At 42.3% G+C, this 23,437-nt stretch overlaps 1 protein-coding gene across 2 annotated transcripts in view; it reads left to right on the top strand.

Annotated features, from left to right (window-relative positions):
* Positions 1-23,437, top strand: part of WRN (WRN RecQ like helicase) — a 109,012-nt gene that overhangs the window by 27,781 nt on the left and 57,794 nt on the right. The window contains exons 7-11 of one of the 2 annotated variants that reach the window (XM_083175069.1): positions 6,594-6,663; positions 6,765-6,870; positions 18,756-19,089; positions 19,784-19,840; positions 22,968-23,115. In XM_083175069.1, coding sequence (XP_083031195.1) covers positions 6,594-6,663; positions 6,765-6,870; positions 18,756-19,089; positions 19,784-19,840; positions 22,968-23,115 — 715 coding nt within the window. The remainder of the gene's footprint in view (positions 1-6,593; positions 6,664-6,764; positions 6,871-18,755; positions 19,090-19,783; positions 19,841-22,967; positions 23,116-23,437) is intronic. The other variant, XM_083175077.1, reaches the window with a different exon arrangement.

Here is a 23,437-nt window from a genome sequence, read left to right on the forward strand (position 1 = left end):
ATGGCGGTCATTTAAGGCACTTTTAAATAAAGCGTCATTTCTTAAGGGGCAGAGCTTATCGCGTCATTTTCAGGTCTCGCAGGGTTTTTATAATCTTATCCTTTTCCTACGGATAGCAGAAAACTATGTGGATAACCTCCATCCATAGACCCCTCGGTCTCCAGAAGAAGACCATTCTGCCTATCTTGGGAGCCTCATCCCTTAAGGACGCCTCTGACAGACATTTACATAGCACGCTTAACATTTATACCGTTGCGGGAGTCTTGCAGCGTTCCGCTCAGGTGGGTTGTTTGGTCAACAAGGCTATGGAGGCCTGGGCGAGTTAGGCAATGATCCAGCTACAGGGGATCTGTTAGTGTTAATGGAACACATTTGTGAAGCAGCAGGCTATCTAGTAGATGGATGCACGTATATCTGCACTCTCTATTTCAGCTCGCCGAGTTTAAGACTACGACAGTGGCATGCAGATGTCAATTCCAAGCGGGCTGTGGAAGCGCTGTCCTTCGCAGGAGACATGCTTTTTGGTCCAGAATTGGACCAGATGATTTCCCAGGCCACTAAAGGTTTAACCCTGTTTCTACCCACAGCAGCTCCTCCTCCACACAGGGCCTTTCAAGCTGGAACTGGAGGTCATTCCTTTTGGCCACAGGCAAAATTCAGGGGCAGACCCAGGACAGGGTAGAGGAAATACCTCTACTTCACATCTTACCAAGGTAATGGCAACCATGATGGAGATACTGAGAGCTCAGGGCTCAGGGTAAGACAACCTCTTACTAAAGGCGTCGTCCAGGGAGGTTCTCTTGCACAACATCCACTTGACTTGAGAGACCCCCGGTCCCTTATGGGTGGATGCTCAATATCCTGAAATCTCCCCTTCTGCCTACTCAGAGGTTAGTGTTTTTGTTGATGATTTTGGACACGGTTCTCCATCAAGTTTTCCTGCCACCAGACAAGATACAATTCCTTTAGGAGTCTGGTGTTGCAACACCGACAGGTCTCAGTCTTTCTTTGTACACGTCTTCTCAGAAAGATGGCGGCTGCTTTCGAAGCTGTACAATAAGGTCACTTTTGGACTCAACCTTTTAAACTCTGCCTTCTTCGTCAGTAGTTGGGTTCTCATCTTTTCCTACACCAATAAGTATCTCTGTTTCCACAAGCTCAGTCCTCTCTGGCATGGTGGCTCAACTCTGTGAACCTACAAGAGGGCAAGAGATTCGGCATTTGCAGTTGGACTCTCCTTACCACGGACGCCAGTCTCGGTGGGGGTGCCCACAGATCGACATATGGTGACAAGACACAACCATCATCTTCCCCTGTATTGTGCACGCACAAGGGACCCCCAGGTGGTGTCAGTGGATGCTCTCACAGCCCCCTGGGACTATCAGTTGTTCTATCTCTTCCCTCCATTTCTGCTGTTGCCTTGGATTCTACAGGACATTTGCAGGAAATTGGTAACCATACTCTTGATAGCACCGGAATGGCCCCGCCAATCCTGGCTAAACTATTCTAACTGCTCTTCTGATAGACAAGCCCTGGCCTCCTACCCCTGTGGGACGATTTACTGTCTCAAGGCCCTTTCGTCTTTCTGGACTTAAGGCATCTTATTTTGACGTTGTGGTTGTTGAGAGGTCCATCTTGAAAAAGGCAGGCATCCCTGCTGCTGTAATTCCTACCATGATGAAGCAGGTCATGTCGGTTCATTACTATCTATATGGAGAGCTTATGTGTCCTGGTGTGAATTAGCTGATAATTACTTTATCAGCTATGTTTATTTGCTAGAAAAAAAATTGTAATTCTAAAATAGAGGATGTGAACAGGACAAAAAGTGACATTGGAGACCAACTCATGTACTTTTGCTTAACCCTTTCAGTGCCAACATCTCTGTGAGAGATGCGTAAAAATATCTGCTAAAAATGACAACATCTATGTGAAAGATGTGCAAAATATGAGTGCCAACAGGTCTATGAGAGAGATGCCAAATATCAGCTAAAAATGCCAGCGTTGCTCATATTTGTTATATGAATTCAAATAAAAATGTTGTGTTTAACCCCTTCCCGACATTTGACGTACATTTACGTCATGGTCGGGAAGTACTTCCCGACACATGGCATAAATGTACGTCATGGATTTAAACTGTCACCGCGTCTATAGACGCGGTGACAGTTTGGAGATGTCTGCTGTCCCTGACAGCAGACATCCCCCCTCGCCGCCCAGGGGGGGCAGGGATGCCCCCCCCGGTCGGCGATCGCTGTGATTGGCTGTTCAAATCTGAACAGCCATTCACAGCGTTTCCTGTGTTACCGGCGGCTAAGCCGCTCGGTAACACAGGGATCGGTGGTGATCGGTGCTGTTAAGTACAGCACCGATCACCACCGATGAGCAGCACCCCCCTCCCGACATATGACGTATATATACGTCATGGTTTTTAAACTGTCACCGCGTCTATAGACGCGGTGACAGTTTGGAGATGTCTGCTGTCCCTGACAGCAGACATCCCCCCCTCGCTGCGATCGCTGCGATTGGCTGTTCAAATGTGAACAGCCAATTGCAGCGTTTTCTGTGTTACCGGCGGCTAAGCCGCTCGGTAACACAGTGATCGGTGGTGATCGGTGCTGTTAAGTACAGCACCGATCACCACCGATCGCCAGCCCCCCCCCCCCTCCCACCCGGCAGCCCCCCCTCCCTCCCACCCACCCGGCTGCCGCAGCGCCAGCACCCCTTCCACCCCCCCACCAGCCGCAGCGCCAGCCCCCCTCCCAAAGCTGGTGACCAAAATGGGGTCACATGTGGGGGGGTTCCACTGTATTGGTGCTTCGGGGGTCTTGCTAATGCGACATAGCACCCACCATTCATTCCACCACCAAATATCACTCCTTCCCTTCTGAGTCCTGCCATGCACCCAACTGGTATTTTTTGGTCACATGTGAGGCATTGCCATACTCGGGAGAAATTGGGGCACAGATTTTGGGGTGCTTTGTCTCCTTCATTCCTTGTGAAAATGAAAAATTTTGAGCCAGATCTGCATTTTTGTGTAAAAAATTACATTTTTTTACACAAAAATGCAGATCTGGCTCAAAATTTTTCATTTTCACAAGGAATGAAGGAGACAAAGCACCCCAAAATCTGTGCCCCAATTTCTCCCGAGTATGGCAATGCCTCACATGTGACCAAAAAATACCAGTTGGGTGCATGGCAGGACTCAGAAGGGAAGGAGTGATTTTTGGATTTTGCAGCACAGATTCTGGTTCAATGACCCCTGAAGCACCCATACAGTGGAACCCCCCCACAAGTGACCCCATTTTGCAAACTACACCCTTCAGGGAATTCATCAGGGGGTATAGTGTACATTTCAAACCCCCAGGGGTTTCACCAATTTTGATACAACTGAGCTGTGAAAATGAAAAATTTAAATTTTTTCATTTTCACAGCCCAGTTGTATCAAAATTGGTGAAACCCCTGGGGGTTTGAAATGTACACTATACCCCTAAATGAATTCCCTGAAGGGTGTAGTTTGCAAAATGGGGTGACTTGTGGGGGAGGTTCCTAACTTTTAGCACTTATGGTGCCTAGAAACCTACATGGTGCCTAAAAAAAAATCTCATAAAAAGGAGGCTCCAAAATCAAGTAGGTGCTCCTTCTATTATGAAGCCTGTGGTTTGGTCAACGTGCACACTAGGGCCACATATAGGATATTTATGAAAACAAAAGAATTGGGGGAATCAATTTTTAGTCACATTTCTCTAGTAAAATCTACTGTATTCGTTAGAAAAATGTATTAAAATTGAAACTCTGCAAAAAAAAAAGAAATTTTGAAATTTCACCGACACTTTGTTTTAATTCCTGTGAAACACATAAAGGGTTAACAAACTTCCAAAATGCTGTTTTGAATACTGTGAGGGGTGCAGTTTTTGAAATGGCATCATTTATGGGGGTGTCTCACATACAAGTCCCTCAAAGTCACATCAGAACTGAACTGGTCCCTAAAAAAATCAGTGTTTGAAATTTTCTTGAAAATTTGAGAATTTGCTATTCATATTTGAAGCCTCCTAGTGTCGAAAAAAATGAAAAGGAGGTTGAAATAATGATTGCAACATAAAGTAGACATATGGTCTTTGTTAGTTATTAACTATTTTGAGTGGTATGTTTATTTGTCTCACAAGCAGAAAATGTGACATTTTGCAAATTGCAAAATTTTCCATTTTTTCACGACATTTTGGTATTTTTCACAAAAAAACACAGACTGTATCGACCCAAATTTACCACTAATTTGAAGTACAATGTGTCACGAGAAAACAATCTCAAAATCACTGGGATAAGTAAAAGCAAAAAAAAGTTATCCCCACTTAAGTGAAACATGTCAGATTTGAAAAAAATGGCTCTGTCAGGAACGCAAAAACTGGCTGTGTCAGGAAGGGGTTAAATAAAGTTGTGGTTAAAAAAAAAAAAAAAAAAAAGATTATATTTCCTAATATAAGGTCAACGTAACCGGTCATTATGATGAATAAAAATGTTTGCTTGCCCATTTTCACACCAATTTTGACAAAATCACTTGGCACTCAAGGGGTTAATGATTCCTAAATCCCCCAAAAAAGAATATAAAACTAAAACCCCTTCAGCAGCAAATGTCTTTGATTCATGGAAATGTTATTTAGCATACATTCCTAAGGATCTGAAAGCATATCTCAGCCACCTACTTTGTCAGAGCTTTACACTCTATGAGAATCCTTTTGTTTAATATTTGTGTTAGTGACAGTGTTCTTTGTTCATTTTAAAACACAACTGATCTTCTTATACTGTTAAAAGAAAAGAAAATATATGTTGGCACAAAGCAATATTGTCTTTAGAAATCAATAATAAAAAATGCGAAATGAGTAACTTTCTTAATTTGTAATCAATACGGAGTCCCAGATACGTATCTCAAGTACAAGAATGTCTAAGAAATATATCGGTGGAGAAATTTACTGGTACCCATACAGCTCATTGAAACAATGCTTCATTCCTCCTGAAAAATTATGACTTTAAAAGCTATTGTCTCATGTATGGGTGCCGGATGACTGCCCGACAGGGGGTATCCCAATGTGGAATCCCAACTGCCGGGGCTATTCTACCTTGTGGGGGTCCACGACCCCCATAGAATGAGAATAGAACCTGTGGTGAGCCCGCAAGGGACAACTTTGTGCTCGCCCCCGTCGGACCCCAGGCAGTTGGGATACTGCCTGTTTGGATCCTCCCTGTTGGGCAGTCCTACCACCGCCCTCATGTATACCTGCACGCCTTTGATATAAATAAAGCAACACAACTGAAAAGTGATAAATGTATTGCTTATTCTCTAAAGATATTCCCAAATGGCATGTCATGGGTTTGTGTCATAGGTCCTACAACAGGAAGATGATACAAAACCAAAGGTGCCTTTAGCTATATATGGGTGATCAAGATTGTATAACAGTAAAACATTGGAATATTCTGAACGTTCAATAAACATTGGTGCAAACATTAGTCATTTTATCGGACCATATCAACTGATTATTTCCTTGGTAACTAAAGAGTGTCCACGGGGCAGGTTGAGGGCCTGCTAAAGTTTTTCTGTGGCCAGGTGTGAACAAATTTGTTCTTTGCCTGTATATGGCAACACCAACACCTTACCTAGATTGGACCATTAATGCAAACTGAAAGACAGAGTGGATATTGGTTGGTCTTTAGTATGGCAACTATCTCAAACATTGTACTTTAAAACTAGCCTATATTACATGGTGGCAAAGAATCCGCTTCTGAAAAGTGCCCCACTCATTCTCATTTGGCTTTGCAAAAAATCACTTGGAAATATCTTGAGACATGTAGCAAAAGGTTATATGGTCAGATGAGACAATGATTGAACACAGTGCACCTCCTACAACACACTATGGGGTCGATCCTATTACACCAGAAGGGTGCAGATGCGTCCGGTGTTTGCGAATTGTCATGACAACGGGCGCACTTTACAGCGGGCCGAATTTGCTGAAAATTTCTTGCACCTCCATTGGGGTGCGAGCAATATTCTGCTAATTCGGCCCTGCGAAGGGTGCGAGTTAGGGTTAATTCACGTGCTGTTTTCAGCATTAAAACGTCACCCGAACAGGAACTCGCACCCTTCGAGGTTAATAGAATCGACCTGTATACCTCCAGTTAATACTAACCAAACAGCTGAACTGCACTATCTAGCTGGCAAAAGATTGGTTAACTGGCTGCAAACTCCATTAGCCAGATCTAATGCTAAGGAATGGTTATTCTAAAGAAATCGGGGGTGGGCATGCTCTCATCTGTGTAATTGAATAATAAGTGGAGTGTGATAGACTGACCTACTGATTAAAGAAAGGGTATTCTATAATATTGTTTATTATGAATAATATTAAATTGTGTATTAAATTAATGGAATTATTGTGTGTCTGTGTGTGTGTATAGATGTGCATATAACAGTTACCCTTTCTTTGAATGTTGTAAAATGTCTAAATAAAGCTGGAAAAAGTTTGATTCAGCTTTATTTTCAAGGCTTTTCAATATACTGAGGAAGTTCTTTGTTTCCATGTGTTACCAATGTTATTTTTAATGAATTGCAGGCTGGTCTTCTAGTTTACCAGGAGCTAGAAAACATGGATGAGCAAGAGATATCTCTTTTACGTATCGGAGGTAAAAAATAAATACAGTGTACCAATTTGAATTATTTAATTGCAAATAATGCTATAATAAAAGTTTCAGCAAGTGAGTATATTTAACCCTGTGTTTTCCAGGGGTGATTGCTGGGTCTGCTACAGTGAAGGATAAGTTAGTTGCTCTGTCACAAGAGTTTCTTGAATTGGTGGAACATGTCCCTAGTAACTTCAGTGAGGCACAAAGGTAATCATTCTGTTTTTACCCTTTTCCTAAAATAATGTTATATATTGTAAAGAAGATGTATAATGCGGAGACTCCCTGTTGAACTTTTTAGCATTTTGTTCAAAAGTGAGTGTAACTTGTCCAAACACAATATCAGCCCTCTCATTTGCCTTCGTGGGGAGTGGGAGGATGACTTGGGAACCTTAAGTGATGAGAAATGGGACTAAACTAGGAAATTTCCACACACCACTACCGAATCCATCAGATTCAACAGTCTGTTTTACATAGAACATATATGAGCCCTGTATGTTTGGTAAAATTTGGTGGTAGACATTTGAATACCAGTCCCAAGTGTGCTGAGGCTTTAGGCCCTTTCTGGCACCTTTTAAGGGACTCATTAATTCTACAGGCATTTTGGTCTCAAGGTAAAACACACTGGTGGCCACTGGCATACATACTACTAATGCTTCCTCCCAAACTGTGTATTATACTGTGTATAATACAGGCCAGCACATTGTATAAATTGGAAGTACAATACTGTATGTTAGCCATTAGCAAAAGTCTGCCTTGCCAGATTGTAGTTGGCTCATACTGGGCTAGATATTAACTCTTCTACAGCACTGGTTAATGGTTGTATAATTCATGAACATCATGTGTAACCTTACATATAAGGGCGGTATTCAATGAGGCTGATTCGCCAGGTTTTTATGGCGATTTTGTGCTGTAAGGCGAATCACCCTATTCAATGACCAGATGGCGAATACATTTCAAGGTTTTTTTCGCCATGATTCACCGAGTAGCAATCGCTATCTTTTTATGGTGAAGTGGAATGTGAACTTTTAAAATAAAGTGTTTTGTTTTTTACATTTGGTGTCAAAAAATCAGGAATTTTATTCTGAGGAGGGGCATGCTATTTTTATTCATGTGCTGTAAGCACATGAATATATATTTAATAAAAAAAATAATAATAATAAAAAAAAAAATATATATATATTTTTACACAGACCAGCCAGCAGGGGGCCGGAGCCGAGCCGCTCATTAGATATTCATATATTCACTTCACCCGATCATTACATATGCATGATCGGGTGTAGTAAATATACCCGGTCCCCTGCTGGCACCCCCGGGGGGCAGCCTGTGCTGCTTGGCACCCGGGGAGCCCACCTTTCCCCCACAAACGTTCTGGGGACCGTTAGACCACGTTAGACCTTTAGACCATCCACAATTTTCTACATGCTGTGTATTCACAGTTGATTTTCTACATACCTTGCAAGTAACAGCATGGTACAGTATTTGCATTACAGATGCCATCCTGTCAGCTTGTACATATATGGCCACTTTCCTCTGACTCATTAACAAGGCCTAACCTGCTCGCAATTTTTGTTTTGCCCACTGGATCCGGATTATAGATGGACAGTCAATGGGTTGACACCATAAAGTCGACAGACACAAGTGGAAAGGAACACTAATTAGTGGTCCACATGATCAGGTATTGTCATTGGCACCAACAAAAAATGAAAAGCGCGTGTGGACTTATTACTGCTGAACCAATGATCCATGCCATTGCCCACCGTTGAAAATCCCAGGAGATTTATGTTTTACCAGATAAAATAAAAAAATATATATATATATATATATATATATATATATATATATATATATATATATATATATATACAGTTTTGCCTAGCAGAATTTGTGATTTTCTGGCCATTTGTCAGAGAATATGAATGATTAGTAAGTTTAGTAAGTTTTATTTATATAGCGCACTTTCTCCAACAAGGCGCTTTACAGAATGATAACTCACAAACTTTTCTTTCACTCATGGTTAGTGGTTGGGTGAAGCCATTTATTGTCAAACAACTGTGTTTACTCTTTTTAAATCATAATGACAACAGAAACTACCCAAATTACCCTGATCAAAAGTTTACATACCCCAGTTCTTAATACCGTGTAAAGCCCCCTTTAACATCAATCACAGCTTGAAGTCTTTTGTGGTAGTTGTGGATGAGGCTCTTAATTTTCTCAGATGGTTCTGGCAAAAAGCCTCCAGTTCCTGTAAATTCTTGGGCTGTCTTGCATGACCTGCACGTTTTGAAATCTCCCCAGAGTGGCTCAATAATATTGAGGTCAGGAGACTGAGATGGCCACTTCAGAACGGGTGTGGTATAGGGGTCCGACAGTTGGGATCCCAACAGTCATTAGCCTGATATCCCAACAGTCATTAGCCTGATGTTGGGATCCTGACTGGCCGGACTCAGACAGCATGGCGAGCGCAACAAAGCCCCTTGCGGGCTTACTGCACTCACCATGCTGCGGGCACAGTGGCTTGCTATGCTCGCCATCTATTCTATTCTCCCTCAATGGGGGTCGTGGACCCCCACTAGGGAGAATAGCTGGTGGCCGTCGGGAACCAGTCTGTCCTTGTTTTAACAGTCGGTATCCCTACGTCGGGTAAATTAATCCCTAATTTTCCACTTCTTAATTAGAGTTTGAACACTGCTGATTGGCATTCTCAATTTCTGGGATATCTTTTTATATCCCTTTCCTGTTTTATACAGTTCAATTACCTTTTCCCGTAGATCCTTAGACAATTCTTTTGCTTTCCCCATGACTCATAATCCAGACACATCAGTGCAGCACTGGATGAAAGATGCAAGGGTCTTTCAGGAGACCAGAAACTCACTGACCTTTTATACACACATACACACTGATTACAAGCAAACAGATTACAGGTGAGGATGGTTACCTTTAGTAGCCATTCAAACCCGTTTGTGTCAACTTGTGTGCATGTAATCAGGCCAAAAATCTCCAGGGTATGTAAACTTTTGATCAGGGTCATTTTGGGTAGTTTCTGTTGTTACTATGATTTAAAATGACACAGTAGTTTGACAATAAATGGCTTTACCCAACCAATAACCATGAGTGAAAGAAAAGTTTGTTGAGTTATCCTTCATATTCTCTGACAAATGGCCAGAAAATCATAAATTCTGCTAGGGTATGTAAATTCTGGTCTGTGTTCTGAACAACAACTGAACTCTGTGTCCATGTCTGTATACCTCTATAACTGAGACGATTGCTGTTATGATCTCTTTAAGTAAGATTAGTGCAGTTTATTATCCTGTCTAAATGACACGACCGCCTTTAGAACTTCTGGAACTGGGATTAGGTTTTGACAAATCTCTACCGATCAATGATGTCAGAAAGAACACAGAAAGCAAGCATTTACATATTTTATTTAGCATCTATTTCAATTAAAAAGTACTGTTTGAACCTGCATAAGTGAGAATCTCTATAAATGATCCATTCCATTAATAATCTAAAATATCCCCAGCCTCTGAATTCCAGGGTTTCTGTTCATTTTAAAACACAGTTTATTGCCAAGAAACATGTTATCTCTTCCCTTGCAAAGAATATACACTTCAAAAGCCTCACACATGGGATTTTACATCTACACAGGAATGGTTTTAACCCATTTCCAAAACCCTGCTTTGTTCTGAAATAACTTGTAATACTCTAAATCAGCAGCTGAAAGAAAAGGGTACTTGTGTATTAGCTGGGCGCCCGGTACGTAGTTAGCATAGCGGCGCTGTCAGAATCAGCGTAGTGTTCCCGAGGCCAGCATAGTTAGCGAAGTCAGTCAGAAGTAGCGTAGTGTTCCCGCGAGCGTCCCTGTCAGAATCAGCGTATTGTTCCCGCGGCTGCGTAGCCAGCGTCTCTGTCAGAATCAGAGTAGTGTTCCCACTGTGATCTTTTCTCCTTTATTATTAACTAAAATCCAGTTACCAGTTAACATGTTGTCCTTACTGTCTCAGATGTATGATATGGCAGGTGTGAATGTGTTCCTGAAACACCCCCACTATCCACCCCAGCCTGAATCGTGGCGAGCGGACGCGTTATGCATCCTCCCTACCGGTTCATACACCCACTATCCACGTCAGCATGGAGTTGTTTTTTTAAAAGTGTGGCGAGCGGACGCGGATTACTTCACATGTGTTCTGTGTCTGCTCGCCACGCATCGGGCTCGCTGCGCTCGCCATACTTTATAAAAACAACTCTACACCGATGTGGATAGTGGGGGTATGAACAGGTCGGAAGGACGCGTAACGCATCCCCTCGCAGGGCCCCCTGTGCTCGCCACACTTTGGGCTGGCGTGGATAGTGGGGGTTTGAAAATGCCTCCTTTATTGTGCATAGGACGCACTTGTGCCTGCATACCCCCTTTATGCATGAGGCGCACGTTCTAATAATTAATGAGACGCAGGAGCATGCACCAGCGTCTCAGACAGCTGGAGCACCTCTCTGCCGGCGCCCGCATGATCCTCTCTCTGCCGTTGTCTGCCAGCGCAGGTGATCTGGCGGTTACTGGCGCTGTGTGAGAGGTGCTCACTAGACTTGGCCTGGATGCCGGGGACAGAGCCATGGACGCCGAGGACAAAGCCGGGCTGCCGTGGAGTGACTACGCTAGGCAGCCATTGGGCTGCCGCTAGGTAGCCGTTGGACTACGCTGACAGCGTAGCTAGCCTACGCCTGCGTACGTTTTCTAATTGGGCGCCCGGCTAATACAAGTTACAAGTTAAGAAAAGTTACCTGTACCTTTTGCATAAGAAAAAATCAACTAGATATAACAATAACCAAATGTGTTTTGTTTATTTATTAACAGTTAAATTAGACTCTCTTTAGGAACCCATTATAACTTCAGGATCACTCACAGACTTGAGGAAGAAAAAAAACTGACCAATATTATCTTATCAAATGCAATTCATACTTACTCATTGATGACCCAATGTATTTATATACCTCCAGCTTTATACTTTCACTCAGCCCACTACGAAAGGCAGTTTATATCAGTCCAGCACAGGCTTGTATTCTTAAATTCCTTGGCAATTAAAAAAAAAAAAAGTGCAGTTGTGGAAGTGAAGCCAAAATCCCATTATCCCCTGTAACCATCGAAATACTGTGTCTTTAGGCTCACCAGGTTCAAATGGAGACAAATCAATGTGGGGCCTAAGTGACGTCCCTGTGTGCTGACATCCACAATTAAGAAAACTACAGGCCCTCTGGTATGCCCAATTAGGTCCATCCATCGCAATGCTAGATTTCTATAAAAAAAAAAAAAGGTACTTGTGTAGTTTCATGGCGGCAGGCTGTGCTATGTTTTCAGCGTAAGCTAAGCTACGTTGTCAGCGTAGCCCAACAGCTGCCTAGCGTAGTGACTCCGCGGCATCCCTGCGTAGTCAGTGTAATGTCCCCGTCAGGCAGTTAGTCACTGTACTGTCCCCGGGAGCTGCAGCTCTGTCTGCGGCGTCCCTGGCAAGCCTAGTGAGCACCTCTAACACAGCGCCGGTAACCGCCAGATCCACTGCGCTGGCGGAGAGGGGATCATGTGGGCACCGGCGGAGAGGTGCTCCATTTGTCTGAGACGCAGGAGCAACCCTGCTTGTGTCCGCTTCAGGGAGACTGACAGGGTTAAGGGTTCGGTAGCGGGTGCGTCTCGCGCACAAGGGGGGGTGCGGTGTGCAAGTGTGTGTCATGCACAATAAAGGACCCATTTTCCAGTGCTCCATGTCACATACTGGCAAATGTCTCCATTTCAGACCCCCATTATCCCCATTATTTGACGTGTATTCCGCGTCCTCTTGCGGGGCTTGCTGCGCTCGCCATGCTTCGGGATCACTTTTATAAGATCAACTCCACGCCGACGTGGATAGTGGGGGTATGAACAGGTCGGGAGGGTGTGTACCGCATCCCCTCACGGGGCTCTCTACACTCGCCCCACTTCGGGCTGGCATGGATAGTGGGGGTGTTTCAGGAACACATTCACACCTGTCATGTCAGGCAGGTTAAAATGGTCAATGGTTCACACACAATGTAATAAGCGCTAACTGACTGCGCTAACTGACTACGCTAACTACGTGTAAGCTCCGGCTGGCCGCAAATGGGCGGGTACACGACGCTGATACTGAGAGGGACGCTTCACTGACTACGCTAACTAGGTAAGCTCCGGCTAGCCATGAACGGGTGGGAACACTACACTGATACTGACAGGGGAGCCCCCTACGCTGGCAGCGGAAACACAACGCTGATTCTGACAGGGATGCTACCTAACTACCTAACTGCTGCTGTTAAACTACACAAGTACCAAAAAAAAAAAGAATTGCTGGCCTTATTGTATCTTCAGATCTTTCCTATATTACGGAGATTTGGCTAGATGAAAATGCAGCATCTATCTTGGAAGCAGTAGTTCCAACAAATTACTTTTGTCAATCAAAACCCAATACTGAATCGCAGAAGAGGGGAGTGGATATCTGGTTTAAAAAAAAAAAAAAAAGTTAAGGTCCACACAATGTCAATTTCTCTTTTTAGTGCATCTCTGCCTATAGATTAAAGTATCCAAGTACTCATTTATCTCCCCACTGTAGATGTAAAAATTTGCAGATGTTCTTGCTGGACTAGTCCTGGTGCATCAAAGATCACTGATCCTTGGATTTCAATGCATGGGTTGATGATGAGCTATCACGCCTTTATCAAGACCTTGTGCACAATGAATGCTATGGGCCTCACACAAGTCATTTCCTCTGCTACACATAAAGGTGGTCACAGGTATTGCCCAAGGAGGGACATGACTCCCCAGGCTCTTGCAGCAAACTTGGACCTCTCCGCGGTAATGGGGGCCTGTGAAGATCCTTCTTCCCTAGTCTTTAGCTATAAGTGATGTGGCGGCAGCAATGGATGTTATTGCCCTTGTGCATATATGACCTTGCCAACCACACTATTAAAGCCCCTGGTTTGACAGCAGTTTGAAAGGGTATGTAGCATTGAAATAGAGGAAGACAAATCGGCTAGAGGATAAGTTAAAGCTAATCAAATTGGGGAATATCCATCAACAATCACCTGCAAGAAGACAGTTCCGTTGAAAAGAGATCATGGCAACGATCAATAGGCCAGCTCAGCTTTTCCACACATTGAAGATGCCTTGCAAAGCAGCATGCCTGCAGCCTCATGAGACCATCTCACTGTCAAGATGTAATGAGTTTGCAGATTGTTTCTTCAATCCAGGTTGGAATCCTAAATGTGTCAGCAAATGACTGCTAATCTCCCAAGCATGCCAATGTAAGCCACCTGTCTCCATGGAATAGGTTTGACCAAATGGATGGAAAGGACATTGCTATAATTATTCAAATGTGGCCTTCCACTACCTGTGATCTGTACACTGCCTCAACCAAGCTTCTTATAGGGTATATAGACATAATTGGCCCTGTATCTGCAGAGATAGTTCATTGCTCTTACAGAAAGGCAGTTTTCTTGTACCACTCATTCCACAAACAGCTTAATTTAAGCCCAAACTGTATGACAAAGTACAAACTAGGTCAAACCTTCCTTTTTGTAGAAAAATTCTGCATGTCAATCCATGATATTTCTGATCCATTCCAGTCAGGATTCAGAAGAAGACGGCAACAAAATTGCCTTTGTATGTGTTCTGAATGATCTCCTAATAGTAAGAGACAGATGTGACTATTGAGTCTTAGTCCTTATGGATCTCTCTTCAAAAACGCATTGAACATGTGCTAAATCTTGGCATTGTCCTGGATAGTGGCTTGACACTTAATCTTCAGGTATCAGTCACAATTAAATCTTCATTCTCTCATCTAAGGAACATAACCAGAATCAAGCACTTAATTCCCTCAGAAGATCTGCCCACTTGCAGATGATACAAAATGCTGCTGCCAGGTTATTAACCAAGCAGCCCTGTTCCAGTTACATAACACCCATTCTCTACTCCGTTCACTGTAAGATGGATGGAGAATCACTTTTAAAATTGGCTTAATATGTTTCAAAGCACTTCAAGACCCGAGCCCAAGGTACTTGAGCTCGCATTCTGATTCCCTACTGCTGCTCTCGATTACTATGAGCTGCAAATTATGGACTATTAACTGTACCTAGAATCTCCCTGGACTCATCTGGGGGTCAAGCTTTCATCTTTGTGGCTCCGACTCTATGGAACTCTCATCCCATATAGTTTGAGAGGCCCCCCAACTGTAGAATACCTCAATATAGACTCAACTTTCCTGTTCTCTCAAACATTTCACTAATATCCACTGTTATGCTTCTTTTTTTTGGGCATGTGCAAATGTACAGCACTTTGAGTCCTGTTGGGAAAAAAATGCTATATAAATAAAATGTATTTAATGTTGTTTTTTATTATTATTATTATTATTATTATTATTATAAGAAACCAAGCTCTTGAACCTGCATAAGTCAGAACCTGTGAGACAAACACTACTTGAACCAGTGTAAGAAACATACCTATTTAAGTGAGTCTAAAACCCCTACACACAAGGTGATGGGGGAGCCTGTGCTGAATGACGGGCTAAATCACGATTGCTCAGCACATATCGCGTTACACCCGCAATGCACACCGCGATGTGTGCTGAGCGATCTGTGCAGAACCAAGCTTTTCCTATTGTTTATAGGCAAAGCCCTGTGATCTTGCAGAAAAGACAGTGCTTGCATCACAGTTGCACATGGCTATACACACAAAGAGATCTGTGATCCATTGGGGTGAACATCGGCCTGTGTGAATGCCCCTTAAATGTGCCGTAACTTGAGATCCCACTTAGGGGGGTATTCAATGCTCTGGCGAGCACACAGCAGTGAATCCTGTTTTTGATTCACTGCCGCCCTGCTATTCGCCGTCAGCTCTCAGCCCACACTATTCAATGCGTCAGGGGCTCGCTGCCCCTGACGGCGAAAATAACCCCTGACGGCGAATTACAGTCAGCGCTCTACTGCCGGGAGCCGAGGATGGGGACGGGACAGCACTCTGGGGATGGAGCTGGAGAAACGGCAGGGGTGCACGGGGACGGGTCAGCAGCAGTACCAGACCTCCGGCTCCAGCAGCCCTGGCACTGACATCTGCAATCACCGCGCAGGGTCTGCCAGAGCCGGAGGTCTGCTGCTGCTGCTGGAGCCTTCTCCCTACTCACACGGCAGTGTCCCGGCTCTCTCCGCTGCGGCTACACTGGGGATGGAGTGGAGTCCGGGCGGGGGAGCGCAATGACATCCTGAGGATGGGGACAGGTTCAGCAGCAGTAGCAGACCTCCGGCTCCAGCAGTCACCGTGCTGACATCTACTATCAGCACGCTGGGGCTGCTGGAGCCGGAGGTCTACTGCTACTGCTGGACCAATCTTCTTACTGGTCAGTGGCGTCCTGTCCCGGCTCTCTCCCCTTTCCGCAGACCTCCGGCTCCTACTCCCTTGGCAGGGAGCATACTGTAATAACCCCTCCGGCAGAACTGGCTGCGCATCAGCAGACATCACACGCACAGCAGTAGCAGACCTCCGGCTCCAGCAGTCCTAGCGCTGACATCTACTATCACCACGCTGGGGCTGCTGTAGCCGGAGGTCTGCTTCTACTGCTGGACCCATCTCCTTTACTTATCAGTGGCAGTGTTTTGTCCGGGCTGTCCCTTTCAATAGCAGCTCACGTCCCCCGCATCCCCATACCCATGTTCAGCTGGCTGTCAGTTCGCTGAGAAAAAAAAAAGAGGTGCTTGCAAAGGCGTAAAAAAAGCAAGACCCTTCAAATAAAATTAAAACTGATTTTTTTGGTCATAAAAAAATAAAATAAAAAAAATTTATTTTACAAGTACACATAACAGTTCACCAAAAAAAGATGATGAATGTAAAATGGAGAATCCAGGGGAAACTCACTGGAGAAAGCAGTTCTCCACTTCAGCATTGAATACACTCTCAGTGAATTCCACTAAAAACCCCATTGAAAACCACTGCCGAATCGCGGAGAATCACAAACAGAGAATCGCCAGACATTCGCTCTTCATTTGCAGAGAATTGTGTCCATTGAATAGGGCGAATTGTTTTTCCTGTGAGAAAATTCCCTGTAAACCCGGGGAATTGCCTGATTCCCCAGAAAATATGGCGAATCAGAGGCATTGAATACCTGCCTTACTGTATTAATATTTCCCTGGAGAAGGTTCCTAAATTGCCTGCTGATTATTTTAAAAAAGGAGGATGATAATATTATATTTCTATCTAGACTGAGTAATTCATATAAAAATGAGAAGGTCTCCATTGGTTTATCATGTGGAAATGTCACTGGTAGAGGCCCCTCTTTGAAGACTAAACTTGAACACTATTTACATATTTCATGTGTCATGAATTTAGACCTCGAGTGACCCGAATATTTCGCATGGTCAGAAAATTGCAGTGTGAAAGGCTAGCGGTGCTTGAAATAAATAAATCTCATTGAGCAACTTACATGACATCAGTCCAGCATGCTCAGTACAATGTATTTTTATTCTTCAGTAGAAAGCTGAACAATAAAGCTACAGTTGTGTACTATAATAAGATGTTCTATTTCAGAGACTTACAGATCCATTAAGCCAGAAGTTGAATTTTAAATGAGTGCATAAAATGCTCTGTCTCCACAGTTCAATACTATTATCATGTTTACAGATCAGAGATTTTATTTTTCTAATCCTATTCTTACTTGCCCATCTTTAACAGTGCTTTGGGTACAGGAATATTACAGGATCATAAATAAAGGAATTCATTTACAGATTCGTGTTATACTGTATTTAGTTCAGGTATGAAAACCTGGCAAATATATAGTGAAACTAGTCTTAAGGACTGTCCAATGGACAGGTGAAAGTTTATGCTTATGCTACAGGTGTTCTGAAAAGTTTTTTGTTAAGTGAAAATGTTTTTTACCCTTATAAACCTTTTAACCCCTTCAGTGGTGTGTCTGGAAATTTTTCGAGCTGAGCTCCAGGCTCTCCCGAGAAATGTCCATGCATGCAACTGTAAAGAAAGGGTGCGCCAGTGGTGTCTCCAGTGGTGCACCACCATCACCCCTGTCACTGATCCAGCAAACATCCAACAGAAAATGCATTAACCCTTATGACAGCACCGTTAAGGGGTCGTCCGATTTAAACCCATCTTCGAACTTCAATTGTCCTTTTAGATGATAATGTAGTGAGCGAAGTTGAAGACGATTAGTTAAAGCGTTTGAGAGTTATCGTGGAACATCCATATATACAAACACACACAAACATCATTCAATTATACTTATGTAGATGTGGGCAAAATAATATAATGAACATAATCCCTAATTTCGTTCCTTCTGAGCAATATCCTTCATTATAACTCCCTGTATGTATGCCTCCAATGACGAACAATGAGCTTGACTGCTGGTTGTTAATGACCCACCACATCTTCTGTACATGTACAAAGGAGGGAGCATATCATTAACGAGGGCCATGCTGTATTGCACATCCTGAAGCTATAATGCATGGAAATGGGACCACAATATTGCAAGTAAATATGTGCCAAACCTGACACTGTAGAGGGAAAGATGAAGAGGTCAATTTACTAAAGCTTCTTATATTGAAAAGTGGATATGTTGCCCATAGCAACCAATCAGATTCTGTCTATAATCTTCTAGAATGCAATAGAGAAATCTGGTTTCTATGGGTAACATCCCCACAATTGGCAATAGTGAAGTCACTTAGGAATTAGTGGAGAGACTCCCAAGGGGGAGTATAGAAAAACGTGAGTACTCATTACAGCTTATGTGAAGCTTGTATGGTTATGTATATATATTAAAATGTCATATGTTAAAGCTAAATAAAACAAAAATATTAAATGGAAATCTTAACAGTATGCTCATTTGGGAGGGGAGTGGTTATTGCTGACCATTTATTTCTATCAGTGTGCTGCCCACTTGTTTATGATTGATGTTGGCTGTCAGAGCATACACATTGGATAGAAAAGGGATGTGCAATCCGCCTACATCATTGAAATTTGCTCACTGATTAAATGGGTAGGTCATAAATGTGTATTTCTCACAATTTTGATAAAGCATCCTGAATGTATTATTTTACAGAGCTGTCAGTATTCTTGCAAATGTTTCTGGGAATCTGGAAGATTTAAGAAGCCTATTTTTAGAAGCCTCGAAAGAACAAAATAATGAATCGGAACAGAGAAGCATTGGTTCATCGAATGACACTGGCCAGGCTGACGCAGGTGCGACTGATCATAGAGACCCCTCAACAAAGCGAGAAGATGATCAGACTAACAGATCTATCACAGATGGCCAAAGTCAACTGAACAGAAAACAAGATGAAGACTTTTTTATGACTTTGGGGATCAGTGAAGATGAGCTTAACATGATCGAGCAAGAAGCCATTGAAGAAAATAAGATGAATGAAAGTGATGAGGTAAAGTGCTTCCCTGTATTCAACTCTGTTGCTTTTTACGAAGCTAACTCAGTTCACCCTGCACTTCTCCCCGGTGTTCGCAATGTCTGTTCAATGGGGATTTTAGTGTCTCTCTCAAAAAGTGTATTCAATGCACAAATTGCGAGTCCTGCTGGTTTCTTTTTTTAGAGATGTTCTCCATTTTTCCCTCGGCATCTTTTTTAGGTGAACTGTAGGGTTATCTTTGTTAAAGTTGTAATTTTTTTGTTTTTTATGGCTTATAAATTAAAAAAAATGTACTCTATATTAATTTATTTGGAATTTAATAAGTTATTTTAATGGTAACCAATAAGAAATCATTTTGGAATGCTCCTAGTAATTTCCCATGCTTCCTCTCTTCTTCCTCACCTAACCCCCAAACAGGCTTTTAAACACGCTAACAAAGGGGCAGACTAGATGGACCGTTCTTACCACCATCAACTTCTATGTTTCTATGAAAAAGTGCGTGCACCTGCTGAATGCTTTTTCTATGGGAAAAAAGTCACAACTTTGATGTGTTATTCCTAAACAACCAGACCACTTATCAAAATTCTGCATCCTATTTGAATGACACCTGAAACCTCACAGTCAGCATGTCACTCTCTCTTTCAAAAAAATTGCTTAGCAGATTAAATATGTAGATGTTTAAATAATTGAATATTTGTGTATTTTACAGGACTATTATGGCTTTGATGAGGAACACGAAGACACATGTGCTGCTCAAATGATAAAGGTGTGATTTTTTATTTTTATTTTTTATTATTGGATACGTTTATGATGTATGATTCATTTAAGATTATGATTATAATATTACATATATTGCAAAACAAATATCTAAATACACTTTGGCTCCATTTTAAGTTTACTGCATTGGTTAAAGCAGCAAAATAAAAAGATTATACTATGTTTATTCACATAGTTACTTTAACCCAATTAGGGAAACCCAAGAAAGCATAAACCAAGCTTGAGTTGTCTAGCTCTCCTGAATGGATGCATTTAAGATCCCGCTGAACAGGATGGTGGCAGTCAGTAGACAGATACCAGCATCACGACTTGTGGACAGAAGCCCGACACTGGAATCCCAACTGTCGGCATATCAGCAGTTTGCGGGGGAGAACTAGGTTTAGGCACTAGTGGAGGAGTTAGGATGCAGGGGGTGGGGAGTTTAGGATTAGGCTGCAAGGAAGGAGGGTTAGGGTTAGACACTTAGAAGGGGGTTAGGGTTAAGCTGCGTGAGGGGAGGGTTAGGCTGTGGGAAAGGGAGGGTTGGGGGCAGGGGGAAGGTACGTATAGTTAACGGACTGTTGTTGGGATTACCTCCATCTTGATGCCAGTGTCTGTATTCTCGCCACCAGCATCCCATCCTATGGTCAGCCATATGTATTCCTTCTTGGGTAAAGAGATAACAATACAATTTGTACTTTGGGTGCTCACTATAATGAAGACATCCTAAACACTGCCTTTAATCTCATGCATTTTACAAACCTCTTTAAGGATCGTATAATGCATGTCTGAAAATAGACGTTTTATTGACTACATATCTACAGTATGTCTTGTTTTGTGTTTATACAATGCACTTATTCTAAGTTAACTGCTTTTATAAAAGCCTGTAGTTACTTCAGATTCCTAGCAAGAAAGAGATTCTAGAAACATTGACAAAAATAAGCTATTAATTCCTCAATACTCATGATTATTATGGGAGGTATTCAATCTGTGCCAATATTAACCGACCGGGGAAATATCGTCACTCACCTATTCAATGCTACCATTACCCACAGCATTGAAGGGGTGTCCGATCTTACTTTTTTAAAAGTTGGATCTGTTTTGTTGGAAACTGCAGCGGATTGTCGAATTCACGGCCGTTTTTTTCAACAATCCACGTCTTTTTCCGCTGATCCACAAACTTTCCGATGCTCGACAATCGGAAATTTGAATTCCCGCTGTCGAGTTAATGTTGGATCGGACGAAAATGGCCCGGGACGTTCCGACAGTCTGAATCCCAGATCAAATACCCCCCTATAGCTCTACAAAACAAATATAAAGATGAATTAAGAAAAACTAATGTATACAGTTTTGACATGCTATAAATATCTCATATATTTAGATATTATGGGAGGTATTCAATCTGTGCCAATATTAACCGACCGGGGAAATATCGTCACTCACCTATTCAATGCTACCATTACCAACAGCATTGAAGGGGTGTCAGATCTTACTTTTTTAAAAGTTGGATCTGTTTTGTTGGAAACTGCAGCGGATTGTCGAATTCACGGCCGTTTTTTTCAACAATCCGTGTCTTTTTCCGCTGATCCACAAACTTTCCGATGCTCGACAATCGGAAAATTGAATTCCCACTGTCGAGTTAATGTCGGATCGGACGAAAATGGCCCGGGACGTTCCGACAGTCTGAATCCCAGATCAAATACCCCCCTATAGCTCTACAAAACAAATATAAAGATGATCTAAGAAAAACTAATGTTTACAGTTTTGACATGCTATAAATATCTCATATATTTAGATATTGTATGTTGTCTGTTAAGAAATCAAGGGAATTATATACAAAGTTGTGGATTGTGTTTTATACCCGATATTTAAAAGGGCATAGTTTTACTAGATAGACTAGTATTGCTCTTTAAATATTGGGCATAAGCATAAGCAGATGCACCAGGTTTTACAATTTGAAGCTTTGTTAAAATAAAACCCGTCCTCTAGTTAAGTAACTGTTTTTCATCTTAGGGGGGTATTCAATGTTAGTCGTGCTCCTGCAGCCATCTCCTGACGGGGGAGATGGCTGCGGGGCCCTATTCAATGCTGTCTTCCCCGAAAGCATTGAACGGGGTTCTCAGCAGAACGAGCCCGACATCACAAGCTGTCGGGCTCGTTCTGCCGAGAAAAGCCAGAAATAGGTGAGATCCCGGCCGGAGCTCATCTATTTTCGTCCTCAGCTTGCGGCCATGCCACTTTCTCGCCGCTCTGCGGCCGGGACATTGAATCCCGACCGCCGAGCTCAAGTCGAGCAAAGCGAGAACGGGACAGGGGCACGGCTGTCGAGCTTGCTTGACAGCCGTTCCCCTGACATTGAATACCCCCTAAGTGTGAGATTATTATTATTTTTTTAGAATTATTCTTTTTGATTCAAATAGAAGGAACAAAACTTGTTATACTAAGTGCATTTTTGAAAAATAGATATATGTTTACTTGTTTTAAGAATGCTTTATAGAAGCAAATTCTTTCAATGCAGTGATAATGTGGTTCTTGTAGATAACCATAATTTGTATGTTCAGTAATTTGGGTTTAACTAAGAGTGGTTTGCATGCCTAGTTCAGGTTAAGTATTCCTTATCCAAAATGATCAGGACCAGAAGCATTTTGGATAAAGGATGATTCCTTATTTCTGAATGTTTTTATATTTCAATGAGTTATCTTGAGGAAGGGACCCATGTGTGAACACAAAATGCATTTATGTTGTATAGACACATCAAACACCTAAAATACACACATATATTTCATTTGTGCATGAAATAAAGTTTAAAAAACGTGAAACGAAGTTAGTGTACTATCTCAGGTACTGAATTTGAATGGCAAGCAATCAATTTTCTCACATATTTGGTGCCAGTTACATATCCTATGTCCCAGTAGTGCCCATTACAGATGTCCTCAATAGTGCTTTTAGCAACAAAAAAAAAAATATAATATAATATTTTTTTTTCTCTTTTTACAGTCTATTTTACACATGACAGTTTGGTCTTTGATGCAACCCCTTTTTATGCATCCTTCATGTCCATTATTTTAGGGCTAGATAAATAAGGACAACATTTTGAGTGGTTGTATAGAAACTTACAAGTATCTTACTAATTAAAGCAGACTGTTAACTATGAGGACAACAGCCCAGAGTGTGACTTTGGAGAAGAACATCTACAAATGCCCCCAACAGATAATGAACATTTGACTAATGCTATAGATGAGGATGAGGATGAAGGTATAGAAGAAGAGGAAGATGATGATTGGGGTAAGAACAGCTGCTCTGTAATGGCAGTCATTTGCCTGCAGTTTGAATAAAGTAAAACATTTTGTAAATGTTAAAAGGGTTGGGATCATTTGGTCTATTGCATTATGGTAGAAAGTCATTAGGTCGAATCCATTAGGTCGACATGCTAAAAGGTCGACATGACTCTAGGTCGACATGGGAAAAGGTCGACATGATTCTAGGTCGAAAGTTCATTAGTTCGACAGGTCATTAGTTCGACAAGGTCATTAGTTCGACATTGTCTATGTCGACATTCACAAGGTCGACATGGGGTTTTTCACTGTTTTTTTACCTGAATGTCAAC

This window comes from Crinia signifera, chromosome 1, assembly GCF_055691185.1.
Source record: "Crinia signifera chromosome 1, ASM5569118v1, whole genome shotgun sequence".
Taxonomy (NCBI): Eukaryota; Metazoa; Chordata; class Amphibia; order Anura; family Myobatrachidae; genus Crinia; species Crinia signifera.